Raw genomic sequence first — 21,683 nt, 5'->3', positions numbered from 1 at the left:
TACAATTAATTTACACTAAATGGGGTCCCTGCACTCTCACCAATGTGGTGGCACCCATGCAATCGCTGTGCCACATTGCGTGTTGCACTGCTGGAACCTTGAAATGCATTTAAAATTCTTGCCACCTCTTTTGACACGAATTTTTAATTGTTTTCACCCACAGAGAGATACACGGCGATGCAGTGAGAGAGAGAATGAGAGTGGGTGAGGGGAAATGGAGGCAGAAATTGGCACATTCGCATTGCACTCTGGGGCTTTCTAAATAACTAAATATCTTTTGGCCCGCAGTCGCAGTTGTTGGGGTTTTGGTTCAAGTGGGTCTCATTTCTATGGCTGCCAGCCATTACCACAGGTGTCCCACATTTTCGATGACTCTTTGAGCTCTTTGGGGGCAAAGTTTCCACTAGATATTATCGCATTGACCATTGCCCGGACAGGCCGCAGTATCATCATCATCATCCTCATTCCCACCTCATCCTCCACACCAGTTGAGCGGACAGAACGGACTCCTCCCGCAGAATGTTGATTTATATTTATATTTGTTGTTGTCCAAGTGTATCTCTCTGGTGCGGTACTTGAGTGGGCTCTAAAGTGGGTTATGGGGTTGTTGCTGGCGGGGCATAAATTGAATTATGGCTCATAAAATGGACAAGTCGTAAGCGTAAATTATTGTCAATAAAGTTTAACATTAATTGCAGTAGCACTCTCTGAAATATTGCTCTTTTTTTTTGGGTGTTTGGGTGAAAAAGTGCTTTCAAAGTTTAATCTTTTTTGTTACATTTTCTATTGAAAATTTGATCTTTAAATATTTTAAAAATTGCAATTCGATTTGCAGAGAGAAGCAGATTTTAAGTAACAATTTATCCCAATAGATATCTTTGCTGACGGGTTAATTACTTTTGATTTTTGTGTTGAAAAATCTCCATTAATTTATTAATTGATTGTATTTTTTTCTACAACAATTTCCACTTTTTAATCCCATCTGGGAGAAAACAAGAAAACCATTTCCAATTGCATAAATATTTAAATAAATCTATCAGACAAATGAAAGCTCTCGTAAATATTTGTAGTCTGCTGTCGTAGACCGATATCCAAAGCCTCACACTCGCACACACAACGAACAATCAATTGGCAGCTGAAATCTCACAAAAACACAAACGCCCACACAGCCATAAGCCCACCCACACAGATACACTCACACATACAAAAACAGATATTGCGGTACGCACTTTTGTTGCTCTGTTGAATGGGCCCATAAATGCCGGCTAAAGAAGCGCATAAAAAAATTTCAAATATAAGATAAACAAACCGGCAAAAAGATTCACCCATACAAACACACATAAGCAAAGCGCGGACACAGACACACACATAGATACGCTCGTACTAGCATGCGAGAGGAGCGCGAGAGAAAGTACTAAATCCGAGAGCGGAGAGTTTCGAATGCGCAACGCAAACTCACCAAAATGCCCATTCGTCCACAGGGAAATTTAGAAAGAGAAGCTTGTGGATTTTGGTCTAAATTATGCCTTTTTGTCTGAAGGAAGGTAAGTTGGATGTATAGTTGGAATATTAGTTGATCAGTGCTCTGAGCAATAGCTTTCAGCTCCTACTTAAGTCACAAATAATTGAAAACATCTAACAAAATTATGGAATGCTCGGTTTAATTTAGTATTTTGAATTTACATTTTCTCAATTTCATTCTGAAAGCGATTCAGTTGTACTTTGAATCCAATCTTTCATATATACCACACTTACATACTCTCCTGTAAGGAACGGTCGACCAGAAGACACGACACCCACCAGTTCGTTGTTGACAGTCAAAGGGCCACCGGAGTCTCCACCACCTAACGAATTAAACAAGGCTCCGGCACAAATGACGTCATCGGTGACAAAAGATTTCAACTTTTGACAAAGCCCCCGGCTAATTATGGAAACCTCAAGGCCTTGAAGAATGCCATGTCCACGTCCTTTCAGTGTAGTACCCCAACCGGTTACTTTTGCTTTGGTGCCAGCCTCGGGCTCTTCCGTAGCCAAGGGAATACTCTGTACCCGATCATTGAATTTGAGTGATTCACTCAACCGAATAATGGCAATGTCGTTTTCGCATAAGTTTCACGTGAAAATCCACTGTGCCATTTAAAAGCTGCCACTTGGTGGAGTGTTCCGCCTTCGTCTCGGCATGATGAGCCCACTCGAACTTGCAATTGATTAGCCTCTACGTCATCGATACAATGGGCGGCAGTTATAATAAAATCTTTGCTGTAGATGGAACCTCCACAGTGATGGCCTCCATTCCAGACAATAGCCACTTGCCAAGGATTCTCCTCGATGGTTGTATCCTCTCCGAGAAAAATGCGTTCCTCCAATTGTGGCACACGTCCAGCAGTCAGCAGAGGGGCTGCCGAGAGTAGAAGAAAGACTTTGATTAGCATTCTGAGTGGAGTGCTTCGTTGTGTCTTCAATGTGGAAAATGCAACTCTTTTATATGGTCTTGGCTGCTAGTAAAACCAATCAATCAATTCTAAACATAGATTTTACTTTCCCAAACTCAAGGAGTAATGACTTCTTCCGATTAGTTAAATGTTAACTGAAGAATGCCATATATTCTTAGACTTATGAAGATTTGTATGGCCTGTTGAAAGTTATGGGCCAAACGAGTGAAGGTTTAGATGACCTTGGAATGTGTCGAGTTGATTACAACCCCAACCCATGCATCAAATCCTTAGAAATTAACTTAATTAGATCCACTGGGCATAATTGTTGTCGTAATACACGTGCAGCTCGGCTCGTCTGCCATTGCAACAACTTTTGAACTGATCTTTATGGGTGGCTTTGAACAGGGATAAAGTTTAAGAAATGCTTGGAAAATTTCCTGAGGTAAGTCCGCAATGAATTAATTAGATTATATGTTTGTTATAGCTTAAGAAAATACTTTATAAGCATTGAGAAGCTATCGAGTTCGTTAAGAAATGGTGAAATCATTGAGTGTGCACCTTATTGAGGGCGAAAAAGCCAGATGGTTGGGATTTAGTGGAGCTTGGGATCTCTGGCATAGAACAGCTAGAAAGATGGCCATATATTAAAAAATAAACTACAATAACTTCAAGTTAAGTTACCCAGTAACACGTACAAATAATTTGTATTTAAAATATTTTTAATTACATTTATGTAAGCGATTCAACTGCATTGAGAATCCAGTCTTTAAGATATACAACATTTGAATAGAATCCCACCCTACATATGACACCAGATACGGCGACTCCCACAAGTTTATTATCAACCGTCAATGGGCCTCCGGAGTCGCCCGGACAGACGGATTTTCCGGATGCTCCGGCACAAATGATATCTTTTTGTTGTGCCAACCTATGACGATACTTTAGACATTGTCTTTTGCTTAAGATAGGAATCTCGACGCTCTGAAGAAATTCAGGGAAGAGATTTTTAGAACTCGTGCAACCCCAACCGATCGATCTTGCCTTGCTCTCAGCCTTGGGTTCTGCGTCAGCCAAGGGAACACTCTGCACTCTTTCACTAAATATTAGAGGTTCACTTAGCCGTAAGACGGCAATGTCGCTCTTCACCAATGAAAAACGGGGAGATCCAGTGTAATATTTGATCGCCGCCACAGTGCGGACTGTTCCGCCTTGGCTTCGATTTGATGAGCCCGCCCGAACTTGCAGTTGCTCACGATTTATCATACTAACACAATGGGCGGCAGTTATAATAAAGTCTTTGGTGTGGATGGTACCACTGCAGATAGGTTCACCGTTCACGAGTAGAGCCACCACCCAAGGATCATTCTCGATGGGTGTATCCTGTCCGCCAGTAATGCGTTCCTCCAAATGTGGCACACGTCCAGCAGACAGCAAAGTGGCTGCAGCGAGTAGGAGCAAGGCTTTAATTAGCATTTTGTGGGCTTTGTTCTGTCTTCAATGGGGAGCATGCAACCCTTTTATAGAGAATTGTCAGCCAGCAAAGCGAGAAGTGGTGGTTCTTCCGATAAGTAAAATGTTAACTGAAGAATGCAATAAATTCTTTGACTTATGAAGGTTTTTATTTGCTGTTGAAACTTGTATTCGAATTCCCTTTCAAACAACAATTTTACGGAAATAGAATTGGGAACAAGGTTGGTCTGCATGTATTTGTGTTTGTACTTGAACGCATCGTTGCCAGTTGTTGTTGGTGTTGTTGGGAAGAGTAAAACAAACTGCATTAAAATGTTGCATAGCCCAAATGGGGCACCAAGGACTGTGGCTCTTGGAAAAGTGTTCTCTAAGGGGAGCTATCGCACAAGCCAAAAAAAAAGGAGAGAAAAAGGAGAGAGAAAAAACACACAGAAAATGAAGAAAATAAAGCAAAAACTAAACTTTGTGTGTTTTGTGCTGGCGTTGCGGCTGCACTTAATAATTATAATTTATGCAAGAGTCAACAATTGTGGGCGCCCAAAAACATGCCACACAAAAGGTGCACCACACCGCTGAAGGAGTAACAGTGCGGTGGCAGCACTTGGCAGGAGGCGTCGGCGTCGGCGACGTCGTCACTGCCTTGCCCTGTCAGGGACACAATAAACTTTAGCCAAAAACGTAATTTACATAGTTTGCATTTTTAATTACAGCCAAATGCGTAACCAAAGGGGAGCAAGCCCAGAGGAGTACGAGCTGCAGCTGCAGCAGCAGCAGCGGCAGGACATTGTTGGATGGTGTTGGAGCCTTGTCAATTACCCTCCTGAGGTATGCCTGTACAAGTGGGCGTGGCAATTGCATTCCAGTTACTACTTCCACAAAGATTAATTTCCCTGTGCTGCCATGAAGAGTCGATGTAATTATCATTCAACGCCCACCCATGGACCCCTGACATCCACTTGGTGCTGACCTTTTTGCACCCGCGATGGCCAAATTCTGCGTGGCCTTTCGAATTGATGTGCCTCAATAAATTGTCCAACAACAAAATGTGAACAAGGTGTCCCCAGCCACCCGGGCCATCCCCTGCCACCCCCACTCGTGTCCACTACAATCCACGCATCCCAAAAACCGCACATCCACCCCCGCACCTCAGAATCCAGTTGACACATGTTGCAGCTAACATGGCCAAGTGGATGTGGTGGTGGGACTCAATGCCATGGCGTGGCAAGTGGACTCTGTTTGCGGTGCAAAGTGATTTGCCATTATGCCACACTGCCTTCCTTCCTGACTGCCTGCCGGCCACCCTGCCACCCAGTGACCCACCTTTCCTTTCCTCTGCTCCCGCCGCTGTCTTTGGCACTTTGATCATTTGCCATTTGCCTGTTTGCGTTTTAATTAACTTACATAAGCTTAATGAACTTTCCAGAACCCAATCCGATCCAGTCCAAGGAGGAAGAATGTGGATGCGAATGGGAATGGGCATGGGCAGGGGCATATCCCTTGCTTATTAGCTCTTGACATGGTTACATCGATGGTACTTCAAGCAGTAGCTGTGACAACTTACTTTTGTGTTACTCTCGAAGAAGGTATGATGAGTTTTAGTAGGGATTTGGAAGTCGAAAATGGGTGGGAAGACCACCAGGAACAGAGCCTCCGCTTTTACAGAGCACCAACGCTGTTAACAGCAGAGGTGAACATTAACAGCTCACTGCTATATGGTGCTGTTAGCGCTCACTGTTGCCGCTTCTACTTTTGCTGTTGCAAAAAGAAATCATTCACTGTGAGCAGTTCATAGACGAACACTCAACCTGAAAGGGTATCTTTTGCCTCGGCTACCACTTGGGCTGAATTTTCTTTCTTGTTAGTTCTTAGCCGACTTACAAGTCCAATTGTTGATGTGCTGTTTACGGTGGTCTCTTGGCTCAATTTGATCTGCTGTCAGACACCTTGGCCATAAGGCTTAGGGCACCTCGTAAGCTGCTTAAATGCTAAGCACTTGATTTCCAAATGAAGTCGTTGCGGGTGTGCATTAGCCCCATTGCTTGGTGTACTCTGAGGAAACATTCGAGTTCGTCCCACAAATTCCACTTACTTTCCTCTACCATTTCCACAACTTAAATTGTAGTAATAATTTGTATACGTAATGCTCTCACACACTTGCGATATTAACTACAGAAAAGCATAAATTAAAATGTCATTAAGTTCTGTTCCTGCCACAATTTCCACAGCTCTCGCTCACTCTCTCCACTTTCTGCAATTTCTTGTGGCTTTAGTGTGCTGCTGCCAGCCACAAGCTGTACAACAATTTAGCAAACTCATTTTTATAATTGAGCCAGCCAACAACTCTGTACTCGAGCTCTGCGCAAATGCCATTAACAACGACTTCTGGATTGGTTTTCTTGGCCATCAAAATATTACAACCGAATTTCCTGCATAACGCATTTCAATCACCTCCAGAGAAGCGATGGGAGGAAGGGAAGGAAATTTAATTTTCATTTTATTTCATCAATTGAATTTGTATATTTAATGGATTATCGTTTAATTTGGAATGGAGTGGAGTGGAGTCTGGAGAGCATTTTGAATAATGGATGGATGGACACGGTCTGGCGCTGGCTGCACTGCTCCTCGGCGGCCCAGCCGTCATTCTTGTCACTTTTTTCGACAGCTTTTCCCTCTTTGGCTGTCAAATATTTGATTTGGCCTTGGCCCGAACTGTTGGTATATTCTCGTCCTGATTTTGGAGGCCATGCCATGCTTCGGGCTGTCTCTTTAATTCTCATTTTTTGTGCCGAGCGGAGTGGCACTTGACACGGATCCATCCGAGGCGTTTGTGAAACTTGAAGATTATACTGCCCCGCCTCGTATATTCCAATGGACTCGACTAATTGGCCAGCTTATTAAAGCCTCAACTCGGAGCCATTGAACTTGGAGTTGGTCCAACTACTTGCTGGCGGCACCAGCTGCTGGTGCCGGGACAAACTTTTCTTTTTCGCCCCCCACTTGCGCTCAACTTTTGTACACATAAATTTCCATATTAGCAGAGCAGGAAACTGCTTCAAGCGGAGGCACAAACATAGTTGATCCAATTAACTAACTAAGAATCACTTAGGTCGAAAGTTTACTGCCAGTCGGACTACACTTTGAGGGCTGGCTCAAACGGGAGGGCGCCTCTTTAAATGCTTACTCAATCAATTCTTCAATTGGGTCACTGGTCCCTGGTCTCTCGGCTTTGATGGACATCCCATTCCGTTTGTGTGCGTGCGAGTGTGTCCTGCCACTCCATTGTCCTGCGGTTGCTCTGAAAGTACTTCTGTAGGACTACGATGCGGCAAAAACGATTGTCAGGCTTTTGACGAGACAATTTGTATTCATTGCCACTTTAATATTTAGCGATGCGTTGCGTAAGCCGCTGCCAGTCACTTCACAGTAAAGTGATTTTATCCTCTTCCTTTCATACATGTGTATGTATCTTTTATCCGTTTATTTTTGCCATTTTCCTGGCCTCTGTCTGTCTGTTTTAAGTGCAATAATTTGCATTGCATTCTGACATAATATCAATCTGAAATGCAGAGTGGCGTGGGATCATCTCAAAGCGAATTGACGAAACAAAAAACAGAAGTTTTTCGCGTTATGGAAAATATGTACATATGTATGTAAATGGCCGGAGTGCTATTTAAATTAACGCTTCCCTTCCCTTGCCCAAAAGTTTACACTACAATTTGTACATATTTTGCATGCAGTTTCAGTGGGTGTCATGTGCACTTTTTATAGCGCAACTTAGAGCCTGACAGTCATACCTATTAATCCTGTATTAAGGTTAAAACTATTATAATAACCACAGCTGAGAGCATAAGTTTATGATTTATTTATCAATTTTTGAGAATACTTCAGGAATCATCAGTAAGTTCAGCGTCGTGTTGCTCAGCCCGATATTTAGTCGTAAAATAATTAAATTTCAGCCACACGTAATATAATTCTATTGTGCGCTATTTGCATTGCTAAAAGTACATATGTACAAAGTATGTAAAAGCTAACTGTACTAGCATATGCTTACGCGCAGCAGCGACCGTTCTTTCGTCTATCTATCCCGCCTTCTTCGCTCTTGCACTTTTCTCTCGCTCTAGCTAACCTTTGCGCTCAACTTATCGGCAGCCGCTACCTGCTCCATCGCTCTCTTTATTTCGCTATTTCTCGCTCGCTCTTAACGGTGCTTGTAAACGATGCATCCCAATGCGAACGTGTGATGCTTGCAGTTTCATTTCACACATAGGCCTTGAGCTTTTCAGCTATTTCTCTCTCCTTCTGCCCTCAGTTTGATCAAAGCTGCATGCTTAATTCTGCAGCTCTATTAAAAGCTCCACAAGCCGCCGATGCAGCGTTTGAAAATACAAACGAAAAGCAACATACATATTTATAACGCTAACTCAATTTTTGAGCATTTTTAAAACACTAAAATAACAAAATTACATTAAATGTTGTTTTAATATATTCCTTACAAACATCGTAACATTTTCCCTGCAGATAGCCAAAGGAAACGCTCAAAGCTTTGTTCCCCCTGAATGTTGCATATATTTGCGTGCCTCCTGCTGCACTTTGACCGCTTTGAGAGTTGCAGCAGCAGCTGCAGCTGCAGCACCCCTCAGCTTTGGCTTGCAACTCATTAAAAATGGTAAAGGGACAGGCAGGCAACAACAAAGCCAAACAAACGGGAAATGCCAACGGAAAAAGCGGCAATGCAAATGGGAGAGGGAGAGAGCGAGGAAGCGAAGGAGGAAAGGCTGCAGATGATGGAGGAAAATCCTCTTCGAAAGAGTCAAGGTGAACAGAGTGCTACAGAGTGCTTTCTCCCTTGCTCTCCCTCTGGCAGAAAGATCCTTGCTGGCAGGCAAATGAAGCCCGAGAGTCCGGGAGAAGACCCCGATAAGTCCCTCAACACGCAGCGAAGCGCCCTTGCTGAATGCATTTCCCTTAGACTTTTCCTTAACCTTTTCCTTTGTTTATTTTTGCTCGGTGTGTGTTTCAGTTGACTGCACTGCATTGGGCGGCGGGTGGTGCTGCGGCCCAACACCCCCTCGCAGCATGAAAAATGCCATAAGTCACCGATTGGTGACAGGCTGCACAAATGTGTGGCCTAGTGCGAAAAAAGCGGTGCGTACTGGAAAATGGAAAATGGGTTACGAGTGCAAGGCTGCCACGGGCGTACTACATTCTACCGTTGCCCAACGTAATGGAAAGCCATAAAAACGATTTATGGTATCAAAAGTGTGTCCCAGCCACAGTCACCACAGAAAGAATGAGCCAAAGAGTCACACAGAGAGAGAAAGACAGAAACCATGAGAGTTGGAGAAAGAATGGGAAAAGCAAGAGGGTGAATAGGTTCCCAAGGTTACAGCCCGTAAGTGAGAACTTTAACCTGAGTTCTCGCTCTCTTTAACTTAGATCTAGAAATCTCTACGAGGTCAAATCTTACAGCCTAAATAGCTATAATTAAATGCTCCTCACTGTTGTCTTCCTGCAGTTCAATTGGCCAATTGATTGAGTTTGGGGATTTAGCGATATCATTTGCAGTCCCATATGACATTTGTCAGAGACTCTCTCTGATTAGCTATTTATATTCACATTCCCTCACCGTTGCCCCAATTTCCTGCCGGGTCTGCAATTAATCGCTGAAAGGATTACACGCCCCCTCAGTGGTCGGTCCTCAATGGTATCCGATGCTCTCGTCCACCCCGTCATCTGCCCACTTAAGTGATGCTAATTTATGGCCCCGACATTTCTTGTTCGTTTTGCCCATCTCCGATGAATGGAATGGGCCTTTTTCCGCCCCCAAGGGAATCCGATACAGGGGACAGCAGGGCCGTGGACAAGGGCGATGGCATGACTTTGCTCATTTGCTGCTCGGTGTATCTAGCTGGCAATGCCAACAGGAGGAGTTTTTGGGAAAACTTTATAAGCTGAGATTAGTTGGAATTGTTACCAGACTTGTCTAGTAATGGTATGCCGATGCCGTTGAGTTCCTGTTTTTGTTTACTTTTCAATTCAACAAGCTGGGAAAATGTACTTACATAATATTTTATACATTATATTTTATTATATTTTTTGTGAAGCCCGCGCAATGTACAGAGTCTGAAGAGTCACAGAGGGTTAGTGTCTGCAGAGGTAACAGCGAGCAACAGGCTCTGTAGCGTTAACAGAGCAAGTAACAGCGAGAGAGAGAGACTAACAGCGGCCGTCGATGCTAACAAAGAGGGAAGAGAGTCAAGCATCAGCGATCGACTCAAGCCAAATCCGTTTGAAGAGGCCAAATTATTTGTAATAGTGTGCATAACACGGTACATACCAAATTAACCGTTGTCCTGTACGCAAACAAATTACAACTTAGGCTGCGTATTTAGCGCTGGTCATATCGGCATTGGTATTATTTGAAAATATTGGTGAAGCTGATAAAACACTCGTATAAAACATTTAATCAGGTAAATTCCAATTAGGTCGCAACAATCAGAGTGCACTCCGACATCCAGCTCACCGCAGGTCAACCCTATTATGGGTGTTTATGGGAGCGACACCTCATGCCACCGCGTGTACGAATCCAATCGCCTAATCAGTGTGCGATTCACACGCTAATGAACTATGGCCGCCAATTAGCCAATGGCCCTGGCCTCCGCTTTCAAACTGATTTGCCGCGGGAGCCCTTTCAATAGGAAGTCAAATACATTGAAACAATGGGCGCAAACTGTATTTGCAGTTAAATGAACAAATGTATATGAATTAATATATTTTTGGTACCATTGGTACATTCTCGCAGCTGGTAGGAGCAGCAGTCAGTGTGTCATGGTTCTTCAAACATTTAGTATATTTCATAAACCTCATCTATATCCTCAGGATTCATCAGCACTAAAAGCACTAAAACTGCAAGCGGAAAAGCAGTCTTAATCCCATGTAAAATGTTTTGGAATAAAAGCCTCTGCTTACCTGCAACTACGGCTCCGCACAGTACGACGCACTGAAACATATTTGGAAACTCGCTCAGGGTTAGACGGAATTTTGCACGAATGGTAAACAGAAGCGAATCGGATCCATTAAGGGGCTCAGTGGTTGTGTTGGTATGATTGCAGACATGGACCTCATTGTCGGTCTCCTGCTGGCGGTTTGATACCAGAGATGCTACCTGGCTGGCAATCACACGCTGTGAGGCCTTTCGCAGTCCCTTGGCCACAGAGTCCAGTGGAGACTTGGCTGGAGGCGACACGGGATCGGTCTCCAGAACAACGTCGATGCGCGCAGTCGAAAGCCTCGAGCGGCAAATCTGCTTAAAGAAGGCCAGAATGGAGTTGGTGTCCTGTTGGACAACACTAAACGGGCACACGATCGACTGAATAATGAAGCGATGATTGTACTGGCACTCGGCATCGAAGTCAAAGTACTTCAAGGTAATGTTGACCTCGCAGCTGCTGTAGGGATTTACCCGGCCGGTGCAGGGTTCCACGTGGTACTGTTTCGCCGCATTTGACTTCAACTTGAAGAGCACTGGCTGCGGAAAGAGATTCATTAGGGTCAGAATACGCCTCTGGCTGCTATTGTAGGGCGCGTTGAATTTCATGATGGTTGGACTTGTGCACAAAAGATCACAGCCATCATATGGCGTTGGATTGTTGCCTTCACGTTTGAGGCCACTTTTGCTTTTGTTATCCATTGGAACTGAAATTTGTTGGGAATTTTGTCAGCAATTTTGGGCTACAAATGTTTCCGACAGACAGCATTTGCACATGCTACTCGACCAGGCATCCAACAAGGCAGAGCCATGTTTTTGCATTTCATTGATGGCCCCAAACTACGGACTGAATCGCTGGCCAAAGCTGGAGGCATTCTCACGCATTACCATTCCGTGGCCCCATTCCGAATGGTGGGATGGGGGCTTTAGCCATCAATTCCACTTTAGGCCAGTCATACCCGAAACCGAAATGATGATGAACTCAACTGTCAATTGCCGCCGCGAGTTGCATTTCTGGGTCAGTCGTTAACCAAAAGCACTGACTCTGTGGCCAGTGCAGAGCGGAATTGCCTGCGCAATGCACGAAGGATTTTCGATAGAAAGAGAACATTTTGCCCCGAACATTCTGGTCCCACACATTTATTGTAACTCAACTCAAACTGTCAACTCTCTAACCATTCATAATGGCATGCACCAGATCCACATAGTTGACCAGGCCCTGATCATTGACGCGATCCTTCAGCAGCTCATCCATCTCCTCCTCGCTGAGGCACTCGCTGCATTTGGTTAGAACGCGTCTCAATCGGGCGGCGGGCAAGTAGCCAGTGCCTTGGACATCCAGAAGCCGCAAGCTGGAGATGTATTCTGCGGCCATCTTCTGGCTCTGCTTGCCGTCCAGCACACCCGAGTCCTTGCCCAGGCTGGTGTAAATGGCCAGGACCTCCTCGAACGAGATGCGTTGCAGGCCCGCGGCCTGCAACTGTCGCATGTGGTGTTGCACCAAGGACTCCGTCGGATTAGTGCCCATCACACGCAGGCAGTCCCCCAGATGGGCAACGGATATCTTTCCATCACCACGCTGTTCGTGCTGCTTGAAGGCGTCACGCAGCCACGGGAGATTGCCGCGTTTCTTCGGTTTTGGCGCTGTGCTCGGGCCCTGTTTCGATGCTGACATGCTGCTGCCACTCTTGGGTTCCAGTTGCGTTGCTTCGTTGATTGGTGCTTCTATTGATTGATGATACACGAACCGGGTGCGATGAATGGTAAATGCAGAAATTATTTATCGGGCTATTGTTGGGCGAGAAAAATGGAAATATTTAGATGCTTGTTAGACACAAAAATGAAATCGAACAGGACATGCTGACAGATGAAAGTCGAATGGGACATTTCAATTTCGAAATGTTTTGAAGTATAAATAAAGTCAAGTGATGCAAAAGAAGATAACAAGTATGCTGATTCTAAAAGAGACGCACATTTGTATGTTCCTTTAGCGTTTTCCACTGACATTTCTAGGGTGGAAATCGAAATCTGCTTGCAACCTCACCATCTGATTAGATATCAGCTATTGGCTGGAAGCTTCACTCAGCCATGACTAACAAATCAACGACCCTCATACATACACTCATTGAGAGCTGCACCTGCAAGTGACCGCAGGCGGTGTCCTGTCCTGGGCAGTGGCAGGACTTGGTCTTGGTGCATTCCTCGTTCTGGTGCTGCTCCTGTGACACACTTAACCGGTTTTGCAACCATTTTGCACTTCGCTTGAACGCACTTCATGCAATTTGATGTTTATGGAATTATCACAAGCCAACAGCTTTGCCCCCGACAAACATGGACAGGGACAGATGGATGGATAACCATCGATGTGATGTCCGCCCCAGGCAGCCAGCCAACATCCTGTCTGCCATTGCCATTCCCACCGACAGACTTTACTTAGTTATCGTCTGTGGTGGATGGATGAGAGAGCTCCTGCTCGTGCCTCGTGCCTCGTGCCTGCCTCATCCTGCCTGGTGGCTCATAATGCACTTTGCATGTTAAATATTTAATTAAATGAAAAATAGCAAAACCCTCAGCAGCACCAGACCCTCGTGTGTGCTCCTGCATCCTGTCAAGGGCCACAAAATACAAAAAAAAAGTTCATTTGTTTCGTGGCGGTGGCTGCCTCAGTCAGTCTTCATTTATTGTAAATGAGTTTGCCGGCACAGGATCAGGCTGTGGCCCAATGCAGGAGCAAGGAGCGGGACTGAACTGTGGCGCAATGTGTGGATTCCGAGAGAGGAGGCGGATATACATATTGAATAAGACTCACCACGCACAAATGGCATTTCAATTCAATTCCAATTCCCAATGCAAATAATTTGCAACGATGCCGAATATCATTAATGCCTGCCTGAAATGTGCGATGGCGAATGCCTAGGCCCAGAGCCCTCTATGGGATTCCCTCAATCACCCAACCCAACCCGTCTGCTGTGCCTTTCATTGGAGGATATGTTAATAATATTTCATTTACTGAACATTTCTTTAATTCTTTGTAATTGACTTTTATAGCAAATGAAATGTGGAGGGAGGCTCAACTGTGTGTCCGATACAAATAAATACTTTAATGCGCGGAATTAAGTTTTAATCAGGAACGTAATTTTTGGTTTTTTGTTGCCTATTCGCTTGGGTTCTGTATGACTACGATAAAGTAATCTGGCTTTGGGCACAGCATAATCTCATGGTACAGGGTACGCATACGCAGAAATGAGAACTCATTGGTGGCATCCAAGTCGAGGACCACCTGGCGGGCCTTCTCCCGCAGGGTCTGCATTGTGGCCGCATAGTGCACACTCAGGGTGTGGTCCAGGGTGCTCTTGATGGGTATGCCATCGTTGTCGATCACAACGATGCCCATAACGTTCTTCATGGAATGGAAATGCTTCAGCATCTCCTCAACTTCGGCCGACATGTTGCTGTGTCTTTTTGTGGCGTCGTTTTAGTCGAGAGAATTTTGGTTAGTTGTTTATAGTTTCAGAGTCTTGAATTATACTGAATTCTAGGGAGCAGTGGGGAACAGGCATAGACATTTCATGGCCAACTATATGAGACGGAAACTCCTCTGATTTCATTTGCAAGTTAACAAACTTAACGAGTCGATACAACTTTTACGATGTTTCCCGCATAATCCGCACTTTTGTTGTCCGTAAATAAGCATTAAAGTTTGTAACAATGCCGGATGTTGGACGGGGCAAAAGTTTCGTTACGTTCGGGGAATTAATTGAATGCTGTTGATGCCAGATTCCTGCTCTGTGGATGCCAGTTGCTCCTCGTTCGGTCTGGTCCTTGCACTCGAATGGCAGCAGATGAAATGTTTGCATCAAGTTTTGTGCGGAAATTATGCCACTCTTCCGGACCCGAAGCCAGGCCCCAGACATACACCCGAGAAGCCGGACAAAGGCTGACCATCTGGAGAGAGGCGGCAGACACTCAGACGAATGGACTGGCGGGACAGAATCAGAGCCGGAGCCAGAGCCAGAGCCAGTCCAGCGCCAGACCCATTGGCAGTTGTTATGAAAAGAGTGTAAAATTGTTCACTTTTAAATTAATTAAAAGTCTTAAAACTCATAATGAAATTACTCAAACGGGCAGACAGCCGCCAGACAACAGAACAGGACATGCCACAGGATGCAAGGAGTGTGGGGTCAATACGGAATTGTCAGCTCTCCTCAGATTCCACATGCCTCCCCGTGTGTGTGTCTGTCCGGGAAATTGGGGAAAATTAAACCACCTTCTCGTAGGTCTTTCTGCCGTTGTTGGTCACAAAAGGAAAAAAGGAAATTCATTTGCTAATTAAATCAATGTCCAGGTGAAATACCTCAAATGCAATTTGTCATGCAATGCCCGAAAAGTCAAAAATGTGGAAAATTTGTTCTCTAACTTTGTTATTAAATGGGTGCCAGATGGGGCAGAAGTGGGGTTGAAGTTGAAATATCTCCGTTATCTGTTACACGTATAAATTCTGTTGCATATTTGTTGAATAAATATTTAGTTTTTACTCGGAAAAAAATAAGAGGAGTTTGCAATCCTTTCCACTGTGTGCTGACTCGACTCCAATGTTATTTCGCACACGAAACTAAAATATTTACAAATGTTCTGGCAATTTATGCAATCTGCAAACACTCGTCTCGCATTTTATTAGTTACAAAGTTAAAAATAAATACACATGAGAGGGTAGAGGGGAGAATACAAATCAGGTTTCACTTTTTGCCACTTTGTTCCGTTCTGTTATGTTCTGTTCTGCTGGTGATGATTTATGCTTGCATTTGACTATTTGCTGTAAGTGGAATGCTGTAACAATGTCATTTTAATATTTATGGAAAAGTACCTGGCTTCTAGTTGTTATTTTAGCGCAAACGCTAAAGAGATATAAATATTATTAATGCAATGCGTTGAGTGGCATTTCCGGGCAACATTGGGGAGCTGATGGATCATGTGGAACGGAGAAGGGAGCGATTACAATCTGTAGCAGTTATTGAATTGATGAAGTAATTTTTATGAGGAAGAATTTCCGATTTTAATTGGCCTTTCCCTGTACCCACTTAATTTTTGCTGTTTTTCTTTCTGTACTAACTCTGGCTCAAAACTCTAATTATTACTTCAAACTCCTCGAATTTATATCTTTTTCTGCAATATGTGTTCACGGACCAAAAACCATTAACAATTAGTTCACAAACAAGTTTCTTTATAATTTTAACGCTTCAAAAATCCCAAAATTGAATCGGCAAAGGAAGAGTTTAGCGTGGACTCGTAGCTGCCAAGGAGACTTCCATTCTGTGGTGCTCCAGGCGTCAACAAATCGCTCGAATCTACCAAGTTTAAACCCTTTTCGTAAGAGCAATACTTCAGATAATTCAAACGATCCAACGTCCAGATATTCTCATATTCGGAGAGATTCTCAATCGAGATTTTCCAATAAGTCCAAAATTTCTCTACACAAATATTCCCATAGTTCGAGAGTTTCCCATGGTAGTAAGAGAACTTAACATTGTGTCGGATGCTTTTGATCACTATCCAAATTCGGATGATTATATAGTCTGAAAAGAAACCTAAATGGATGAATCAGACATAAGTATACCAATCCGGTTAAAAGCTTTTCCTATGCTTACCTGTCACTAGGAATCCAAAAGTTAAAATAATCATGACCAACCTGAAACTTGGCTTTTGATCTGTCTGCTGTAGCTGGGGCTTTGTTTTCTCCAGTTTCTCATTTACAATCTTCAGATTAGGCTGCTTCTTCTCCGTTTGCTTGTGTTCCTGTGTCTCGAGTGCTGGCTCCTTCTTCAGCTGCGGCTCCTTCTTCAGCTGCGGCTCCTTCTTCAGCTGCGGCTCCTTCTCCGGCTCGTTCACACTGCCGATCTGTTTATCGCCATGCTTTAAATTGTGGGCTACATTCTTCAGTGATGTCGACAGTAGAGCGGCCTGCAGGTGCACAAGAACGCGCACCACACAAATATCTGAAGGTGGAGTTCGCTGAAAGACCCACAGAGGGGACTCACCCGGGCGCAGACCATCAACTGGACGGTAGATGGACTCAACGCTGAAATGATGACGATAGCAAACATCCGGTTGGAACTCAAAGTAACTCAAGGTAATGATGACCCTAAAGATGCTGAAGGGTTCCACCTGTCCGGCGTTGGGACGGACACTGTAATGCTTCGCGGAGTTTGACTTCACCTTGAACAGCAGAATCATTTGCGTGGAATTGATCAAGCTCAGCTCACGCCCCTGGATGCGATTGTATGGAGCATTAAAAATTAAATGTTTTGGACTGGTGACTAAAGGGTCCTGTCTTTTAGATGCCATGTTGTTTCTCTACTTTCTATTTGCTGTTGATTGTATGATTAATATTGATGTTGACTTGTTATGTTCTATCACAGAACTGAAATAATTTGATAACATAGAACACGATTTGCATGGGTGACCTTGTTTGATCACTTCGAACTTAAAGCTTTTTGTATTTAATTTAAGCAACCCAACCCCGCGTTGACTTAAATTATGTTTGACTCGCAATGAATCTGTGATTAATTGCAAATTAATTGATATTTTTTTTGGCATACGCGTGTACGGATATTTATTCATGTGTCGTGTGTCGTATTTCCGCTGTTTTGTCACCTCTGATTTCCTCACTGCACATTTGCATAACCATATTTAATAAAGAATAATTTATTAATCAGTGGAATCACTGGCCATATTTGCAAATAACTGCAAATATTTCATCAATTGCACAAGGCGATAATGATATCAATGCAGACTCCACCCGACCTCTGAGTTGGTCTCACAACCAGCTGCAGGCTCGCTTCAGTCTTTCGCTCTTCACCTTCCCATTTAAGGTGAAAAATTTGTGTAAATGAATTATGAGAAGCTGATTTAATTTTCAATTAACAAGCAACACATACACTTTGTACGTAGATTACCAATTACATTGTCCGTCTGTGTCTCTCTGTCTGCCCCGCTCTTTGTCTCTCGCTATTTTGGTTAATTTCGTTTTGTCCCAAAATTTAAATGATGATTGAGAAGCAGCGCTTGGTGCCTGTGGCTGCTGTGCTGTACGTGCGTACTTTGTTCTTAATTGAATTTTAATTAATTACAATACACTGCGTGTGTGTGCCGCCTCACACTCAACTCGAAAGAAGCCTCACAATTTGTCCTTTAAAGGGTTTAAGATTAAGTTTAGTATTTCCAAATATAGTCCAATGACTGTTACATATTTGCACCTCCAATGTGACAGAGTATATCCGCATCCCGGAGGATAAAACATCGTTCAACTTGGCGCACAAATCCACAAAAATCGTTTCCCTGCCCCCAGTCTGCGATTTGATTTAGAGCGACTTAGGGCGAGTTTTTTGGGAGACGCCAGAGTCGGTTTCCTTTTTATAAGCCACTGCCAGAGGCTCTGGCGAGGAGCTGGTAAAGTGTGACACTTTTTCATTTGCCGCTCGCTTGCCTGCTACACAAAGTCACAAGGAAAAGCAAATGCCAGGGGATACAGTTTTAAATTAAATATTATAGCGTTAGCCTGGGCCTCATCTCATGTGTAAGCAGCCTTCTGGCCTGGCCTGGCTCGGGCCTGATAAATGCGTAAGCACGCGATATCCAACTGTGTTCGAGCAGCCGAGCCGCGTTATCCGCTCTGCCATGTGGGATCTGCACCCGACACCTACTTGTATCTGCTTGTTCAACATTTTATTACAATTTTCTGTTAGCATACCTCTGCCTCTGCTTTTCCACCTACACACCTCGTGCCTGGTTCTCCTTTTGCACTAGACGTCACTCAGCGATTGACGCAAATGATAGGATGTGCATTCGCCATCAAAGGAATGTCTTATTCTTATGAAATAACAATGCACCCAGTCCATTCATTCAGTGAATGGCATTCGCTACGGCTGAAAGTTGAAACTTGAAATTCGCGATCGGACTGCACGTGCTAGCGATGGCAAGCAGCTGTATCGATAGGCAGAGGTGCGTGTACTGCATGGTTAGTGGTGGGCTGATGGCACATTTATAAACTAAAAAAATAAATAAAAATTGCTTTATATGTAAAATAAATACAGGAATACCCATACAACAACGTATACAGTAGAGCGGCTATAGTGGCTCTGCATGTTTCATGTATACCCAAATATGTGATCAAACCAAAATAATATATCGATAGCACACGGCAAATGTTTAAGGCCGAAATAGGTTTAAATATGTTATATTATTGATGCAAAAGATGGTTTTCCATGTAAATGAAGTACGACAATCAATTTATAAGATCTTGCAGAGTGTCTCTGTTATGAAATTGCCTTGATCGATACATCGATCACATCAATGTGTGCCATCCGCAGGCAAGGAACTTACTCGATAGGACACGCTTGATGGCCCGGCAATAAACTTTGATTATTTGGTGTAGAATAAATACAATAATCCGTATTATTGAGCAGGTAAATAGCCACTACAATACTAACAGTATTCAGATCACATCCGTCTTCAACAATTTCCTTTGGCTTACTCCACACTCGACTCACGTTTTGTTGTTGGCCAGCCACGTGCAGCGGCAACACCAACAACAAATGCACTGCAAACTTGTTTGTATTTTGCCGCTTTCAGTTTAAAATAATCAATCTAATTGTATGTGCAAACACTTTAAGCATTTCCTTATTGCATTTTACAGGTGAGCCCAACTTTTGCACCTACCAAAAAGTGACGAGAAGCCAAAACAAAAACGAGAAACGAGCGTGCCGAACGTGTCTAACCAAAAAGTGTCACAGGTAAAAAAACCAACATCCCTTATACCATTACTCCCTGTTTACCTTCCCTTTCTTTGTGCAGACAACATGTCGAAATCTTCCAACTTGGATCGCCAGATCGAGCAGCTAAAGCGCTGCGAACACCTCAATGAGATCGAGGTGCGTGACTTGTGCCGCAAGGCCCGAGAGATTTTCATTGAGGAGTCGAACGTGCAGCGTGTGGACACGCCCGTGACTGTGGTGGGCGATGTGCACGGGCAGTTCTACGATGTGATGGAGCTGTTTCGCATTAGCGGCGGTGTGCCAGCGAATAACTATCTCTTCCTGGGCGACTATGTGGATCGTGGGTACTACAGCGTGGAGACAATCCAGCTGCTGCTGGCCCTGAAGGTGCGCTATCCGGATCGCATTACTTTGATACGCGGCAATCACGAGTGTCGCCAGATCACCCAGGTCTACGGATTCTATAGCGAGTGCATGCAGAAGTACGGCTCCGCAGCCGTGTGGAGCTACTGCACGGATGTCTTTGACTACATGAGCCTTTCGGCCGTCATCGATGGCACAGTATTCTGTGTGCACGGTGGCCTATCGCCGTCGATTACGCGCCTGGACGAGATCCGCCTTATCGATCGCAAGCAGGAGATACCCCATGATGGCAGCATGTGCGACCTAATGTGGAGCGATCCAGAGGAACAAGTCGGTTGGAGTGTCTCTCCCCGTGGGGCCGGCTACCTCTTCGGCGGCGACGTTGTTGCCGAATTTAACCATGAGAACGGTCTTGCCGTAATCTGTCGTGCCCACCAGCTGGTCATGGAGGGTTACAAATATCATTTTAATGAGACCGTTCTGACCGTCTGGTCGGCACCCAACTATTGCTATCGTTGCGGCAATGTGGCTTCCTACCTGAACTTGGATGACAATCTCCAGCTTCACCTTGAAGTCTTCAATGCAGCTCCCCTGGAGTCTCGCGGAGGCCCACAAAAGTTGAATCTTCAAGCGGAATACTTTCTCTGAGAGCTGTTGTTGTGGTTTTCCTAATCAGTAGATGTTTATCATCAGTTGCTAGTGTTAATCCGCTTACAATAGAATCTATGGAGAAACTTGGGTAAAATATCGCCACAAGAACATGAGAGAGAAATAATTTTCGAAGCCTGAACAATAAAAGGTTCCTAAAAGTATATAAAAGTACAACGAATGTAAGAGCGAAACTATTAACCAAATAAAAATATGTAGCCACCATTAAATGTATTTTTCGTAACAATATCATCCCATTTCCCTGTCAAAACTTTCTTGGATATTTCCATCATACATCTCTGATGAATTCTCGCTTCCACGGGTTCCACTTTAATACTTAGAATAGCTCAAGCATTTGCTTATCAAAAGTAAAAAACTTCTATAATATTTAACTGAGAAAAAAGGTCAACAAAGCATAAAATAGCAGAAAGGAACACACACAAAAAAATGCCTTGACATCACCTTTTTCAATCAACTAAAAAGTGTCTTCGTTGGCCCCCAACTGCCAGGCAGGCAGCCAAGACCCGCGAGTGTCTTTCTCTGTGGCACCCGCACCCGCAGCCGCACCCGCACCACTGACTCAATAAGCCGGCATTTTATTTGCATTTTTTTTTCGTCACTTGTTCGTGCTGCTGTTGCCCCAGCTCCAGCCTCCTTCAGCGACTGTCTCCAGGGCTGTCTGTCGCCATTTCTGCCGCTTGGTTGGGCCACCAGCCTCCTTTTTCACTTTGTACACTCAACGCTCCCGTCATCGTCATCTGCGGATGGGTGGCAGGCAGGCCGGCTGCCAGGCTAGCCGAAATGACGGTGCGGCATTGGCGGCAGCAAATTCATCATCGTCTCAGCACGCGTCTGTCAACCGCGCTAAGGATACAATAAATGTCTTTCGCGGTCGCCCATCTCTCAGGCAGCGTGTCCCGATATGTCCCGGTCGCTCGGAGCACCCTGTACAGGTCCCGGGCAGGGCAGGGCCGGGCTCTTCTGAGTGAAATACTCTGTCGGATTAAT

General features: G+C 44.3%; 6 protein-coding genes across 6 annotated transcripts; 1 reads left to right on the top strand and 5 right to left on the bottom strand.

The window, feature by feature from the left end:
- Positions 1–1,646: 1,646 nt before the first annotated feature.
- On the bottom strand, positions 1,647–2,442 carry LOC117900926 (trypsin alpha-like). The gene is given in 2 exon segments (XM_034811489.1): positions 1,647–2,112; positions 2,115–2,442. Coding segments are annotated over 2 exon segments (735 nt in total). The 5' UTR covers positions 2,433–2,442; the 3' UTR covers positions 1,647–1,695.
- An 8,307-nt stretch (positions 2,443–10,749) lies between these two features.
- Positions 10,750–11,645, bottom strand: LOC117901348 (vesicle-associated membrane protein-associated protein A-like). The gene is made up of 2 exons (XM_034812059.1): positions 10,875–11,645; positions 10,750–10,811 (listed from the first exon to the last, which is right to left on the bottom strand). The coding sequence occupies exons 1-2, from the start codon at positions 11,593–11,595 to the stop codon at positions 10,750–10,752; spliced, it is 783 nt and encodes a 260-aa protein (XP_034667950.1). The 5' UTR covers positions 11,596–11,645.
- Positions 11,646–12,064: 419 nt separating this feature from the next.
- LOC117901347 (myosin-2 essential light chain) lies at positions 12,065–12,568 on the bottom strand. The gene has a single exon (XM_034812058.1). The coding sequence runs from the start codon at positions 12,566–12,568 to the stop codon at positions 12,065–12,067; it is 504 nt and encodes a 167-aa protein (XP_034667949.1).
- A 1,325-nt stretch (positions 12,569–13,893) lies between these two features.
- On the bottom strand, positions 13,894–14,351 carry LOC117900931 (dynein light chain roadblock-type 1). The gene has a single exon (XM_034811495.1). It carries the CDS (start codon positions 14,339–14,341, stop codon positions 14,048–14,050), a length of 294 nt encoding a protein of 97 aa, XP_034667386.1. The 5' UTR covers positions 14,342–14,351; the 3' UTR covers positions 13,894–14,047.
- A 1,771-nt stretch (positions 14,352–16,122) lies between these two features.
- LOC117901346 (vesicle-associated membrane protein-associated protein B-like) lies at positions 16,123–17,291 on the bottom strand. Its single transcript, XM_034812057.1, has 2 exons — positions 16,539–17,291; positions 16,123–16,466 (listed from the first exon to the last, which is right to left on the bottom strand). The coding sequence occupies exons 1-2, from the start codon at positions 17,233–17,235 to the stop codon at positions 16,123–16,125; spliced, it is 1,041 nt and encodes a 346-aa protein (XP_034667948.1). The 5' UTR covers positions 17,236–17,291.
- A 2,452-nt stretch (positions 17,292–19,743) lies between these two features.
- Positions 19,744–20,690, top strand: LOC117900925 (serine/threonine-protein phosphatase 4 catalytic subunit-like). The gene has a single exon (XM_034811488.1). It carries the CDS (start codon positions 19,749–19,751, stop codon positions 20,673–20,675), a length of 927 nt encoding a protein of 308 aa, XP_034667379.1. The 5' UTR covers positions 19,744–19,748; the 3' UTR covers positions 20,676–20,690.
- The last annotated feature ends 993 nt before the right edge of the window (positions 20,691–21,683 follow it).

This window comes from Drosophila subobscura, chromosome U, assembly GCF_008121235.1.
Source record: "Drosophila subobscura isolate 14011-0131.10 chromosome U, UCBerk_Dsub_1.0, whole genome shotgun sequence".
Taxonomy (NCBI): domain Eukaryota; kingdom Metazoa; phylum Arthropoda; class Insecta; order Diptera; family Drosophilidae; genus Drosophila; species Drosophila subobscura.
The sequence above is the reverse complement of the archived record's forward strand: the minus strand, read 5'-3'. Positions and strand labels throughout refer to the sequence as shown.

Bases quoted from the DNA above. Each gene is read 5' to 3' on its own strand.
- LOC117900931 (XM_034811495.1), bottom strand. From the start codon at position 14,341: ATGTCGGCCGAAGTTGAGGAGATGCTGAAGCATTTCCATTCCATGAAG.
- LOC117901348 (XM_034812059.1), bottom strand. From the start codon at position 11,595: ATGGATAACAAAAGCAAAAGTGGCCTCAAACGTGAAGGCAACAATCCA. The intron at 10,812-10,874 runs GTAAGCAGAGGC...TTCCGCTTGCAG, and splicing joins GTGCGGAGCCGTAGTTGCAG to TTTTAGTGCTTTTAGTGCTG.
- LOC117900925 (XM_034811488.1), top strand. From the start codon at position 19,749: ATGTCGAAATCTTCCAACTTGGATCGCCAGATCGAGCAGCTAAAGCGC.
- LOC117901346 (XM_034812057.1), bottom strand. From the start codon at position 17,235: ATGGCATCTAAAAGACAGGACCCTTTAGTCACCAGTCCAAAACATTTA. The intron at 16,467-16,538 runs GTAAGCATAGGA...GTTTCTTTTCAG, and splicing joins TTTTGGATTCCTAGTGACAG to ACTATATAATCATCCGAATT.
- LOC117901347 (XM_034812058.1), bottom strand. From the start codon at position 12,568: ATGTCAGCATCGAAACAGGGCCCGAGCACAGCGCCAAAACCGAAGAAA.